Raw genomic sequence first — 15,297 nt, 5'->3', positions numbered from 1 at the left:
AAATGTGGAAACCAACTTGGAACGGCAAAAAATCTTCCGCTGCCATAATCTGGCAATTTTTTCACAGGTGATTCAAGACACAAATAATCGGGAAAAGGAGATATCCAGCATCGCTTGCATCCGTTAGAATATATATCAACCGGAATACCACTCCTTTGGCAGAATAAAAGCTCAAAAGATTTGTATAATATTACCTTTTGATAAATACATAAAAATACTCAACCTACGTATAAAATTGGTCATATTTTATTATCATAAATATTTTACAAAAATCATTCAAATTGAAGTCTTAAAAACAACTAAAATAGAGTAAATTTTACCCACTTTGCTAAACGAACACATTCAGAATAGTGGGTAAAATTTACTCGTCGATTTGACGTACAAGCCCTTTACTCTTTAAAGAGTAAAGGTCCTTTACTCTTTTTATGAGTTAAACTAGTTTCTTTCAAAGAGGGTACTTTTTTACCCATTAAAGGGTACTTTGGTCTTACAGTGTATAGGCCTATTCACATGACGTCTCAAATCAGCTGATCGGGAAGCACTTTGACAGTTCTTCTATGAAAATGACAGGCCAGTGTTAGCACCGGTCCTCCACCGATGTAAACAAATGCATAGACGGATCTGTCACATGAAAAGACCTATTGCAATAAGCCATTTTACGAAGCCTGGTCAAATGACAGGAGACCTGCACGGAGATGGAATTCAACTCAATTTTGGGTTGTTTCAACGCAATTCCGTAGTAGAGCCCAATAATTCAATTTTGGCTAAATTTCCAAGGTCCCCACTAGGTAGTTTGGCTTTAATTCCATTAGAAAAATATACTCAATTTTGGGTTGATTTAACGCAAATTTGAGTTCTTTCGACCCAAATATAAGAAAAGTTGCATTTACCCAAATTTGGCTTATTGGGCCAAAGTACCCCCATTGGGTAGATGCAGCTCTCTCTATTTTTGACAACATTCGTGTGGGAGAAAGAGAAAACCGAGAGATTTTGGGTTGAAACTATAATCGATATATTGTCGCGCGCCCACCAAATCGGAACGCGCGTGTGGGACACGCGACGTGTGACTCGTTCCCGACATAACTGTCATAATGACATGTGCGGCGCTGCATTCTTACGATGTTTATGAACACAGCGCACTATTCAAATATTAGTCGCGACGCTTGAAGATTAAGAAAATAATATATTTAAAAAAAATGTTTGTCCTTATTTCTGTCGGATCCATAATACTTAATTTTGGGTAAAGTAAACTAAAAAATTAGGTAAAAATATTTCTCCGTGTGGGATTTTTCAATCATCGGCGTCAGTTTACGCGATGATGATGGTTGATGACTGTGCGCATTTCTAGCGTAGCTTTTCATCCAGGCGAAAACTTAAATGGAGAAAAATTATTAAAATATTTCTGATCACAAAAGTGCTTTTTTATGTGCAATATGGGTAACAAAGAGGTAGCTGATACAATAACTAGGTGTAATGTTGCAGTAACGAACATTTTTGGATCTCATTTTTGTCATTTTCTCCATGCCCTCGTTTGGTAAGATGAGGCGTTATTGAAAATCACGCTGGATTTAATCCCAGGTCTCCTGTCAATTGACGCCGTTGCGGCGATCAGCTGTTCTGAAACGTCTCGTAAAATGGCTCATAGTATACTCCACTGCACTGTGACGTCACGCATAAATTTTGACAGGTACTGGTCCTGTTGTTTACAGTTTGGACTTCGTATTTTTTTCGAATCATTCTTAATTTCGTGAAAGTTTGCTGCGATGAGAGGTCAAATCCACTGCAGATACCCACAGATCGTATTATTCTATCTTCCTACCGTGGAAAATCGTCACCATCAGCATGCTGGTGATAGAAATGCGAAGATGAAAAAATGATGGAAAAAACCGAAAGTCCGAAACGTAAACAACAGGACCAGCAGCTGTCAAATAAGTGAGGTTAGGCTCGTCATATGCAGCGCTCTATTGTTATTATAAGTAAGGTATGCTGTTCCGTTCAAGAAGAGTAAAATTTTCTGCGGAAGAAATGGTCAAGAAATTTTCTACAGTGCAACATTTGAATTGACATATATTTTCAACTGCGTACTGTGATCAAACAAATATGCTTTTCTTGTGCATTTTTAGCAAGATATTTCCCATGCATCGGAATAGGTGATAAGTTTTCTTTTCAGGTAGATATTCCCCATTACAATATACTGTATTGTATTTCCAATGATACTGTTAAATATAATACGTTGAATTGATTTTATATTGTATTTTTCGAAAACATTCGATTATACGTTTCCGCGATCTTTTTAGCACCCCTAGTTTTTGTTTTGGGTACAAAAAAATGAATAAACCGTTTTCAAATGTGTGATGTGACTGTCTTCATGGCGCTTGTTTTCAGTTATCTGATTTAAATATCTTTTAATTGATTTGAAATAAATTTACCACTAACTTGTAGTTTGAACATGAACGATACTAAACTTCCCTTTAACCAGAGTGATTTGAATTCGTCCTACACAGAAGAGCTTCGTACCGAATTGCAAAAATGGTACAAAACCGAGTTCATAGTGAAAGTACTGAAGCAACGAAATTCGCCGATTTCCGTTGATCAGAGAGCGTTGCTGGGAATGTATCTGAACGACAATCCTCTACCTCTAGGTAAATACGTTGTGACTGGTTTGCAACACCAAATTATGTTGTAATTATAACACATTGCCTTCTTTTCACACAGGTTTGGACCGAATACGGAATGTAGAGTTAAAATATCTGGACCGGCTAAAACTGAACGAATATTTAGAAAATGAAATTATCCTCCATACGAAACCGGCTATTGAAAAAATGTCCCAAATCACTCACAACTTAAATGCACTCAGCAATCCTCCGTACAAAGACTTCCTCGAGGTCCTTGATCTGGAAGCGGAGAAGCGTAAATTAACAGAAGAGTTGATCAAGTTGAAAAACCGTAAAGTGCATTTTATGAACCTTTGTGCAGAAATGAGAACCGGTCCTTATCAGAAAAATACGGTGGAAACGAAAAATGCCGAATGCAAAGCACTACAAATCAAAGCAGAGTAAGTATTATTTTTTCAAATACTGTATAACTAATTATAAAAGAACCCCTGATAAATGTGCACCTTTTTAGTGCCTATCTTTAAATCTGGCCGAAAATCTGACACGTAATTATCGTGGTATTGCCATTATCTCTTGTATTCCAAAACTTTTCGAGTCAAGTGTCAACGAAAAAACTATTTCTTCAAATCAATAATGAAATTACTGACACACAACATGGCTTCTTTAAAGGTCGCTCGACCTCAACAAATTTACTTCAATTTGTTGACTATTCATTGAATCCAATGGACAATGGAAACCAAGGTATCTAAAAGGGAGGTACTTCAATGTGTGGAATTGCTCATTCCGCCATGTTGGAAACGTATATGACAGCTGGCTTGTTTGTTTTGTTAAGACAGACTAGCATGCCATGAAATTGAAAACATTGTTTGGCGTTAGATTCCAAACTCTTACAATGAAATTATCTAACAGTCTGAATCGAATCATTGAAAATGTTATTAATATTTTTTCCTTGGAGCTTACTTATATAATTTGGCCCGAAGGAAGTTTTATTTTAGTTCACGATTCATTCAATTTACATGTAGAAGCAAAATAAAAACACGGTATGAGTGCACTCCCCAGCTTACAGTTCCTTCCAATATCCGCAAAAGGTCTGGACTGTGTTACGCTAGCGCTCTCAATTAGTAGTTAATGCACTGCAAGTTGATTATGGAATACAATAAAATATTCCACATCGAAAGTCACTTGTAATGTATGCAGTTCTGTGCCCTTTCAGTGAAACAGTTACGTTTCGCGATGTGTTTCATATAGCGTCTGCAAATTGAGCTCTGCCAGTGTTTCAATTCCAGGATGGCCATCTTCATAACGTACAAGTATCAAGTTCTAAAATAAAAAAAGATTTACATGTAATATAATGCCACAAGATAATTATTTTGAATAACTTACTTCTCTAGTCAAATAAATCACTCAGCAAAATAAGGAGGGTAGCTGATGCGCGAAAAATTTTCACTTGTGTATTCAAAACAAACATCCCCTAGCAACTCAGTTTCCAAGGTGTTGAAGATACCATCATGCACACAAACTCACCAGCTGTCACCTCCACTTCCCCCACAGTGTAGCACACCGCGCATCCACTAACTGCTTAGATTACTTTACCTAGCATTCCAGGTACCTTGGTAGAAGCTCTTTATACGGACTTTAGCAAGGCATTTGATCGCATAGACATACCAATGCTACATTTCAAACTAAGAAAAATTGGAATCGAGCCAGGACTGCTGAAGTGGCTTAAATCGTATTTAACTGACCGCCAACAAATAATAAAATTCAAAGGAAACAAATCAAAACCAATTCAAGTCACTTCGGGTGTCCCTCAAGGCTCTCATTTGGGACCTCTTCTTTTTATTATGTATGTAAACGACATTTTCAATAAACTCAAAGTGTTAATATATGCCGATGACATGAAGCTCTACCTGGAAATATTAGTAGACATCAATGTATTCCGCAATGAAATAGAAAAATTCTACATATGGTGCAAAAGCCTGAAGCTAAGTATGCTGTTTCGCTCAAGAAAAGTAAAGAAATTCCTTGACTGAAAGTGTCAAGAAATTTCCTGCAGAGAGCCCCCTTTGAAGTGACATTTCTTCTCAACTGCGTACTGCGATCAGAAAAAAGTGATTTTCTTGACCATTTCTTGGGAGAAATTTTCCACGCATCGAGATAGGCGATTCCTTTTCTTGTCAGTAGCAAACCGGCCTTGAATGTAAAAAAATGCAACCTAATATCATTTAGCAGAAAAAGAACAACACCACGAATTTAAATTTCATTAGGAAATAAAAATGTGGAAAAATGTGAAGAAGTAAGGGACTTAGGAGTAATCTTAGACTCTAAGCTTTCTTTCGTAGACCACTACAATACAATAATTCACAGGTCTAATAACATGCTAGGGTTCATAAAACGCTTCTGCTACAACTTTCATGACCCATACACAATTAAAACTCTATATATTGCATATGTAAGATCAATCATGGAATACTGCAGCATTGTATGGTCTCCTTTCTCAATCACACACGAAGAAAGATTATAATCTGTACAAAAACAATTTCTACTATATGCTCTTCGTAAATTAGGTTGGACATCATTTTCACTTCCACCCTACAAAGCACGCTGCATGCTTATTGACATACAAACTTTGAAAGAGCGGCGTGAAATCGCAAGAGTTTCATTTGTAAATGATATCGTTTTGCAACGTATTGATTCTACAGAAATCTTATCAAAATTAAATTTATACGTTCCTTCTAGGCAACTACGAAATCGTAACTTATTCTTGACAAATCATCATCAAACAAATTATGCCAAAAACGGGCCTCTAAATCAAATGATGGCCATTTACAATCAACATTGCGAAACTATTGACTTTACCATGTCTCGGCAAAATCTAAAAACATACTTCAAATCCATTAAAAATCGCAACACATAAAATAAAACAAAATGAAATTAACATTACTTACACTACACTTTCTTTTTCAATATTTTTTTTATAAATTTCATAATTTTAGTATTAAGAAATAAAACAAAAATTATGTATATGTAAAATGTACTAGTCTAAGTCGGTTGACGTAAATAAATATATGCCATATAGTTTTAATATACGTCTTACTAGACATCAAATTTGTATAGTTCAATGTAATCAATGTCGACGTCAGAGGTGCGTCCCCGTTCGAAACCATGGGTAGGACAAACGTTGGCAAATATTGTGCACAGTGGAGCTTTGGACATTAAATGTCTAAATTTTAGACAGTGGACATTTTGGTCAGTTTCGGGTTGAGTATTCTACTGTTTCCAAGCTTTCTAACGATATTTTCAGGTGATTTTCCCGCTTAACAGAAAACAAAAACACAATTATTAGAAGACTGATTTGTTTATTTTTGACTCCCATACAATTAGTATAAAATGGAAAAATGCTAAAGCAAATTTGACTAGTTTTTTGTAAACTATGATTTTGTTGCTGACACCCTTTGTTTCTAATTCCCTCATTTTCATGTCAGTCGTTACCGCAAGACTGAGAAAGCTTTTCACTTCCACCCTTAGTATTTAGAATCGTTCATTAGGTCAACTTGTGTAATCAATTTTATTAAAAAATATGAATATCCTTTCTATTTATATTCTTTTTAAATTAGTTGAATTAAACAAATATGACAAAAAAAACTGCTTGCCCTTACAACCAAAACTTCATAATTTTTTTACACCGAAGTCACTCGGTCAATCGCTAAAGTTTTCGCTTCAGGAAAGATTCTTGAAAAATCTTTCATCGCGCGGAAAATCCCTCAAATATTAAACAAAAAAAAATCTGTCAGAAAACCTAATCTGCTCTGAATATTTCTATAAACGATGCCACATACCATCAGTGGGATCATTCGTAGAAGAACTACTGGGCCAATTTAAAAAAAAAAATCCTAGGAGGGAGAAATTTTGATTTGAAATTATTGAATTAAAAAATCAATATAATCCATTTTAAAATTTTGCAATAGCACTGAAAAAACCTACAAAAACGCTCAAAAAGTTGGCCAAATTGTTCTCAACTAGTATGAAACTGTTACCGTTACTGTTGTTATAATATAATAACACATATATATTTACTACTGACTCAACATACCAGAGTGGCTTAAATATGTTTCCACATGGCCTTAACCAGTAAGCTTAGTTTAATATAATGAAATCACAGAAATAAATTCCAATATGCAATTGATGAAACATTCGATAAACTTGAAACATTCAATGCTGAATATTTTTAATTTACAGCTTATATTTCGACTTTCACACTAAGTGACCAGCCCACCAAAGTCTGTCGTATTTATTTTGCATAATAAAATTTGCTTCTTTGTACATCTGGTACTACGCTTGATGTTTACGTCTAGTTTTCCACCGAGTATTGCCCTCAGCACTTTACCTAAAAAATATCCTGTTCAACATTCTCAGTAACAACTGGATTAGACCTGCACGGAAAACATGATTTCATATATCGAAGATTAACAAAGTCTTTAACAACCTCAAACAAATCCCCAATAAGTACTACTTAAGTATATCAACATCAATATGACTTCCACTCTATATACCTGCAACCATATACTTAGTTCATTTGTTTACGGGATTCATCGTTAATCTGTTTATTGATTTCTAGGTCGCGTTCGACTTAGTATCTAGCTTCTTTAAGCTGATTAAGCTGGCAAATACAATCAAGTGTAAGAATTGTATACGAGGAGCCTATTTTTTTGTAAAATTAAATGGAATGAAAAGAGAAGAGTTTCCGAATTTACTGTTCAATATTGCGCGTTGTCGCGTATACTCCTTGATTTTGCAGACGATGACTTTATTGGAATTGATCGCAGTGCAGTAAAGCAGAGTTTCACTATTTTAAAGATGAACAACTAGCATAAGCTTGTACTGCCATTTACTCTACCCAAACGTATATGGTTTCATGTAGAGAAAGAAGCAGGTTCAGATGTGCTGAAGCAGTGCTTAATGGAAATGAATTTGCTGAAGAGCCATATAACACTTGTGACGTATGATAATAATGTTTTCCGTGTAATAAAAACACGTGGGAGGAAGAACAAATGCCTACTAGTTAGTTGGAAGGTCTCATTTCCCCTTTGTACAAGAAAGGGTATCGACTGCAGTGCGCTAATTACCGAGGGATAACACTCCTTAATTCGGCGTACAAAATCAGGTCTGGAATTCTTTTCAACAGATTGAGAAAAGTATGAGGAGTCCTTTGTAGGCAAATACCAAGCTGGTTTTCAAGCGGATCAAATGTTTACCCTGCGTCAAATCCTAGATAAATTCTGGGAGTACAACTTGCAGACTCATCATCTGTTTGTAGATTTCAAAGCAGCGAACGTTTCAGTCAAGAAAAATGAGTTGTGACAAATTATGTCCGAACATGACTTTCCGGCGAAGCTGATTAGACTGATTCGTGCAACGCTTGATAGACGAGATTTCGTCATTGTTCGTAACCTTAGATGGATTGAAACAGAGTGACGCTCTTTCTAACTTGCTGTTTAACATACACGCTAAACTTCATCCGCTCAGAAATGAGTGCCGAGTACACAAAATCGGCCTCTCTCCATGCAGCACAGATTCTGTGCAAAGGGGGCTGTACACAGTTTTGTGCAAACGGTGGTAAACAAACCGAATGAGTGAAATGCGCACAGAGGAGGAACGCTTGGAATGCGGAATTCGCTTCCATGTTTGTTTTGCTTCTGAAAACATTAAAAAAACATTCCGATTTTGAAGTTTTTCAGAGATTCTTTCATTCGTATAGCCGAAGCGGAAGAGTTCTGTTTGATCCTTCGACCTTGACGCTTGCTCCTGGGCAGTGCGTCAAGAAAGCCCGAACAGTTTTTTTTTATTCTTTTTGGGTCGCGCGCTTATTATTATTTTTTTTCCTGAGTGCTTTTTTATAGCCGAGCAAACGAGTGAAGCCGAAAGTGGATTGTGGCTGCTCAGTCAAGGATAACGGATCAATTGGTGAGCTCGTTTCATCCTAGTATTTCTAATCTATAAAATATGTATGACTGCACATTCAATCGTTACAATGGTGGGATGTAAATATGATTTTTCAACAAACTATGGATGGTTCGTCACTGTGAGTGTCGACACAAACTCTGATTCATGATTTATTTATGTTTAAAATTTTTTTTTCAGAACGCCTCTTATAAACCTTTATTTTTGTAATTAAAAAAAAACTTCGAATGGTTCGACACTACAAATGTAGACTTGCGAAAGGTTCACTTTATTCAACAAACTTTGGATGATTCGCCACTGTAAGTGTCGGCATAAGAATAAGAGTGTTCTATGATGTCCCAACCAATCGAGTTTTTTGTTTCTTTTCAAATGAGTAAAATATAATAACACATGCTTTCGTCCTGACAGCTGTAGGAATGTTACATTTAGGTATTTGTTCAACAAACTTTGAATGGTTCGTCACCTCAAGTGTCGGCATAATTTTCCTCTACATAGAAATTGTTCATATCAAATGAAAATATTGTATTTACGTATAAGCATGTATATATCTCACAAATCATTGTTTATCATGGTCTAATCGCTAATCAAAGTGAATCCTATGACCCAACGATCCTCCCCATTAACAAACATCCCTCCCAGTCCCCATAGTGGGCTTCGTAGCCGTGCGGTTAGCGGCGTCAGTCGTTTAGGCGTATTGTGCTACAGAGTGTGGGTTCGATTCCCGCCCCAGTCGGAGAAAACTTGTCGTCAAACGAAAAATTCTTCGTTGGTCCACTGGTCGTTCCGTGTGTCCGTTGTCTAATGTAAATTATGTTCAGTCTGTGCAGCCTATGGCTGAAGACGGTGTAAATTGTCTTTTTTAGTAACCTTTGTGGAGATGCAGAGGCAAACACGGTCTCCAAAAAGCAAAGGTTACACACTAACATTCCTTCCCCCAATCCCACCTGACTGCAAGGACGTGGCCGGCGCCGTTATTGACCCTGTATAAATAGAGGCACTGAATTATGCACACTGAAGAAGATTATGGCCAATCCCAGCCGAACTTCTAGTTGATTCTTTGTGCATTTTCACTGACTTCGGTCAATCACGGAATAGCAACCATTGATATGTGTAGTCAGTCTAAGCTAAGCTAAGCTAAGATTCTTTCATTCGAATAGCCGAAGCGGAAGCAAATGGGGGAAAAACTTTCTCATTTGCGACCATCTTCCGGCTTTTCGCTGGAAAAAATCCCTGAAAACTCCCCATCTTACCAACGGCCAACTGTTTGCTGCCACGCGGGAGATGACTGACAGTTCCATTTCCATCGATCCGCGCACAGCCAATGGCCAACACATCGGTTACACATAGCATGAGTGCGACTTACACAGAATTTTCACTCAGCCAGAGAGTCCTGCATTGGTTGCCTCATTCTGTGTAGTTTCAACACATGGGCTGCGTTGAGCAGGCTTAGCGTGTAGCGCTCGAAGGTGCTATCAGGAGAGTCGGTGTGCAGAGAAGCGGTACCATTATCCCACGTTCTCATATGCTCCTAGCTTTGCGGACGATATCGACATCATCGGGATTGAATGTTGGGCAGTGGAAGAAGCGTTCGTGCCTTTGAAGAGGTAGACAGCGAGGATCGGGCTCGCGATCAACACCACAAAAACGAAGAACATGATAGCTGGTGGTCAACGTGAAGAAAAGTTTGAAGTGGTGGAGGAATTTGTGTATCTTGGAACACTAGTGAAGTACGATAATGATGTTACCCGCGAGGGGAAAAGACGTATTGCAGCTGCGAGTCGGACTTTCTACGGGCTCCGTAACCAGCTGAAGTCCCGTAGCCTGCAAACGAAAACAAAACTCGCGTTATACAAGACACTGATCCTTCCGGTTGTCCTATATGGCCATGAATCATGGACATGGAAGGAAGTCGACCGGAGAGCTTTCGGGGTGTTTGCACGTAAAGTGCTGCGAACAATACTCGGCGGTAAACTAGAAAACGGCATCTGGCGGCGTCGCATGAATCACGAGTTGTACCAAGTGTATAAAGAGGTTGATATTGTCAAGCGCATAAAACCCGGCAGGCTGCGTTGAGCTGGTCACGTTGCCCGTATGCCGAAAGAACGACAAGCAAAGATAATATTCAACTGATAACCCGGACGAGGCCGCCGACTTCGTTGAAGACCGCGCACACGATGGCTTTTTGCGGTTGAGGAGGACTTAAGGGCACTTAACGTTCAGGGCGACTGGAAGCGATTGGCCCAGGACCGAGCCCAGTGGAGAAGACTCATCCATTCGACGCAGATTCATCGTAGCGAATTGTAGCCCATCAAGTATCAATTAAGTAAAAACACGTGTTCTGACTGCGAATATCTCCTTTTACGGATCATGTAGCCAGCTGAGGGACCTGCAACCAGAGATGCATTTGAACGCGTTCTGTTCGTGTTCTGTTCAAAGCATGTGCTCACGAGAGCCGTGATCAAGTTCAAACAATTAGCTTCGTTTGAACACAGTGCACTGTTCATCGCCTGGCAACCATTTCTATCAGTCATTGTTTTCTCCGCCGGGTGTAGCAAATACTGGTCAATTGGGCAAGTTAGAATTGTTTGCATCAAATATACAATAATTTGCTATTTTTTAATGACAATTTTGTTTCAGGATCATAGATCTAATCCACCAAAATGCTGTTGAAACCCGACGATACAAAAGTGGTCTGGGAGACGATAACTGTTGTCATTCCAAACAGGGACCGCACAATGAGATCTGTTCAACAAACGTTTACAGCAGGCCTGCCCAACCTTTTTTGACTTAAATGGTTGCCGCGTTTGTAATAATAGTCCGATCGGAAATATTTGAACCTCAAATGAAAGCTTGGTATTATATCTGATCGATCCATGCATAAAAATTTAAAGTTGTATCAAACTCTTGGTTACAGATGCAGTTTGGTCAGAAAATTGGTCCGGCCCGCGGGCCGGATTGATTTTTGCCTTTATCCGCATCGCTAGTAAAGAGTTTAATATAACTTTGAATTTTTGTACATGGATCAATAAGATAGAATACCAAGTTTTCATTTGAGGTACAAATATTTCCGATCGGACTATTATTATGAATGTGGCAATCATTTAAGTCAAAAATGAGCCAAAAAGGTTGGGCAGGCCTTGTTTACAGCCTTGTGAACCTTTCTCCTGAAAGTTCACAAAAAAGTGGTCTTGTTCTTGAATGTCCGGATAATTTCAATATATTTTCTAAAATAATTGTATACAATACATCTAACAATGCTCTTTTTATCTGTTACAAATGTTATTTGAAAATCAATCGACATTCATAGTATTTTGGAAGGTTTACTCTTACTATACGAATGCCAATTTGCCCCGCTGCCGATTAACTTCCATCCGTTCGTACATCCCTTTCAAATTATTACGATTCACACATGTAGAGTCATTCGATTTTCGGCAGTGTTTTGTCGAAGGGCAGGAGTTGTTAATGTGCACATTGCGTTATTTTTCAGAATTTTTCCCATCATTTGAAAACTAGCGAATAACATTCGCTTGTTGGAGTGCAGTCGGGGCCCAATCGAAGTATCCGCGTCTAGCTATTCAAAACATGGAATGTTGTATGGAACGCTAAGGTCGAAGTACGCAAATACGGTTTGCGATTTTGCATAACACAACTTCGTGTTCAATCTAGTGGGCGTGTGTTTGATCAAAGAGCTGAACACGAACACGAGAGCAATAAAGGATCATTCGCGAACGCTCAGAGAACATGAGCGTTCAGAATGCATCTCTGCCTGCAACATGCAAAGGGAAACGACAGTTCTACACTGTTGCTTGATAAAGGCTTATCTGACTTCATAGATCCATTTCCAAGTAACAATGATAGCTGAATAAAAGCTTGTTCAGCTAAAACGCGATTTCTACATCCACTTTACAGCTGAATAAACTGTTGTTCAGCTACCAATGTTACCAATGTTACCAATGTTATTTCGTTAATAACTTCACCAAAACACCTCGCGATCCTTTATCGTACAACAGTGAGATGTATTTCGAAAACTAAATCAGTTTCCAATAATAATGCAAAGAGAGCAACGATGAATGCATCCATGCCCAAATGAAACATCATTGTCAATTTGATCGAGGTTCTGCTAAACCGCACCAAGTGCCAAAATATTTATTCCGAGATATTTTACTTTAAAGTCTTTTCCTGTACTAGTTTATCGCGGACGATAATTTTAATGTTTTTATCGCTCACATGCGATTAACAGTGTTTAATAAGTACACCGAGATTAAATATACTAGTAAATCATCAAAAATTAACGATGTAATTGGATTCCATTAAACAATATGGAGCACTCAGTTCACTCTGGCTGAACAAAAATTGAAAAATATTATTCTTGGTTCGGTATGGTTGGATGTGTTTCACAGTTTTCAACAACACAAGTAAAATTGGAGATAAATGATGCTTATCATCACCGTGCATGTTGGAATCCACACAGTGTTTTTGGGAAGGATTCGTATGTATTGAATCAAGGTTCTCACGTGTTCATACATAAATCCTAAAGATCGAAGAAAACCATGAATTCGCTCTGCCAAAGCGCACCAAGTTGCTCCCATTTGGTGCACCTTTGCTGATCAAGTTCACAGTTCAATGCGTAGTGTTCACCAGGAATGACCATCATTTCAGATGTACATTGACCTGCTGATGTTTTACTGCAATATAAAAATAACCACAGAATCTAAAAGTTGTTTGATTTCCATCACCATCGGATAGAACATCAGAAAAAAAAGTTTCATCGGGATTCGAACTCGTGCCTTCTGAGTGGTATTCTAGTGTGCTACCACTAGGTCATCTTCACTTCTTGAAGGAATGGTGATAAACTTGAATCATGTACTGTGCACTTTGTCTGACGGGGTTTGATGGCGAAAATGCCATTTTTTGAACAACTAAAGCGCACCAAGTCCACCTGAGTTGTTAACACAGTAACAGATTAAATGAATTCGTTTTTTCATTACGGCTTCTGTGTGGATTGATAAACATGTTATGTAACAAGCAAATGCAAGTATTTATGACATGCAAATGCCTTTACTTCATGTCTAAATGTGATTTTCAGATAAACAGTACTTAGTGCGGTGTGGCTGGATAAAATTTCAAAGAAAATAGATCAACGCCACCGAAAAAATATTTAATTTTAATTAATCAATTGCTGCCCAATTTCACTGGCCTCTGTTTCTATGAGTTGCTTGGAATGGATAAATTGTAAGAATATAGAAGGAAATTGGAAAAATATAGCTTTATATCTGAAAAATGAATTCTCTCTGATAACGTGCGTTGGTTTATGGTTCACTCTGGCTGAACAAAATTACAGTTTTACGTGTTCTTCCAAACAAAATTTATGATCTAAGATTACAACGGATTGTTCAAATCACTCGATATTTTTATGGTAGAGAGGTTATGATTATTTAAGTCCTTTGGTGTGAAAAACTCAATTTGGGAAAAAATGGCACTTGGTGCGGTTTAGCAGAACCTCGATCATTTGGCCTTTATAAAACGCTGATTCGCGAAAACTATTGAGCGAATAAAATAGGCAAACTTCAGTGAGCTGACAATTTAGTGCGAATGCCGGAAGAATTCATTCAGGTGGACGTCAGCGGTCTCGGGAAAGATATCCACGTATGTTTATTTTGATATTGACGTGAGCGTACCAGAGCAACCAAATCATTCCAGATTTGAAACAAACGGTTGATACTAGCTCTAATCGACTATAAAAGTATTCACATGGCTTATCTTTTAACTATTATTGTGCTACATTTATTCTCAGACCCTTTTTTTTCGAAATAACAAAATTGTTAATTGTTAATATAATATATTTCTTTTACCTTTAAATCGGTTCAACATAGAAAACAACAGTAAAATAATTTAAACCAGTAAAAAAACATACTTAAGCCTTTTCGGTAAGTTAAGTCAGTTGTAAATTTCTAATTTTAACAACGGTAACAATTTTATATAAATTGAGAACAGTTTGGTCAACTTTTTGAGCGTTTTTGAAGGTTTCTTCAGTACCATTTCAAATGTTAATAAGGATTATATTGAAAATTTTAGTCAAAAACTCCAAATCAAGATTTCTCGAGATTCCTCCTAGGGTTTTTTTTTAATTGGTCCAAAGGTGCAGAATTGATCAGATTTGATGGACAATTTTTTACATAATAAAGGTCTTTCGGGGCACCGTGTATTTCATTATTCGATAATTTTCAATCATAACGGTGGTGATTGGTCCCTACTAGGGACTCCCTAGTGATGAATCCTACCTCCGTTCTGGTCACGATCTTCAGATTGATTCGTCAACATTCGTATTGGTAAAGTGGGGGGACAGGCTTTAAGTAAAATTTGTAAGAAACGAATGTCAGAACAGGTATCCACCGGCGACGCCAACGAAATCAGTTGTTTGTGGCCCCGCGTGGTATCGACATTTTTTATCTGGTTGGATTCATTCAAATTTGCGTTTTTCGATATAATGGATTACCCATCTTAAGGTGAAGGTGAATCGAAGCCAAACTTCAAATTTTCAAGAGCACGGATCTGGAGAACCAAACTTCCGTTGAAGCTGAAAACTTAATCGATTGGTCACTAGCTGGTGGTGACCAATCGATTAGGTTTTCAGCTCAAACGGGTGTTTGGTTCTCCAGATCCGTGCTCTTGATAATTTGAAGTTTGGCTTCGATTCATCTTCACCTTAATGTGCACAAATAGT

At 37.7% G+C, this 15,297-nt stretch overlaps 1 protein-coding gene across 6 annotated transcripts in view; it reads left to right on the top strand.

The window, feature by feature from the left end:
- The first annotated feature begins 2,334 nt into the window (after window positions 1–2,334).
- The window catches only part of LOC5578441, an 83,632-nt gene continuing 70,669 nt past the window's right edge, over window positions 2,335–15,297 (top strand). For 5 of the 6 annotated variants that reach the window (XM_021852549.1, XM_021852550.1, XM_001656909.2 and 2 more), the window contains exons 1-2: window positions 2,335–2,642; window positions 2,716–3,055. In XM_021852549.1, coding sequence (XP_021708241.1) covers window positions 2,450–2,642; window positions 2,716–3,055 — 533 coding nt within the window. In that variant the 5' untranslated portion in view covers window positions 2,335–2,449. The remainder of the gene's footprint in view (window positions 2,643–2,715; window positions 3,056–15,297) is intronic. The other variant, XM_001656910.2, reaches the window with a different exon arrangement.

Source organism: Aedes aegypti, chromosome 3 (genome assembly GCF_002204515.2).
Source record: "Aedes aegypti strain LVP_AGWG chromosome 3, AaegL5.0 Primary Assembly, whole genome shotgun sequence".
In the NCBI taxonomy this organism is placed as follows: domain Eukaryota; kingdom Metazoa; phylum Arthropoda; class Insecta; order Diptera; family Culicidae; genus Aedes; species Aedes aegypti.
This window is presented reverse-complemented; position numbering and strand designations above follow the sequence as displayed.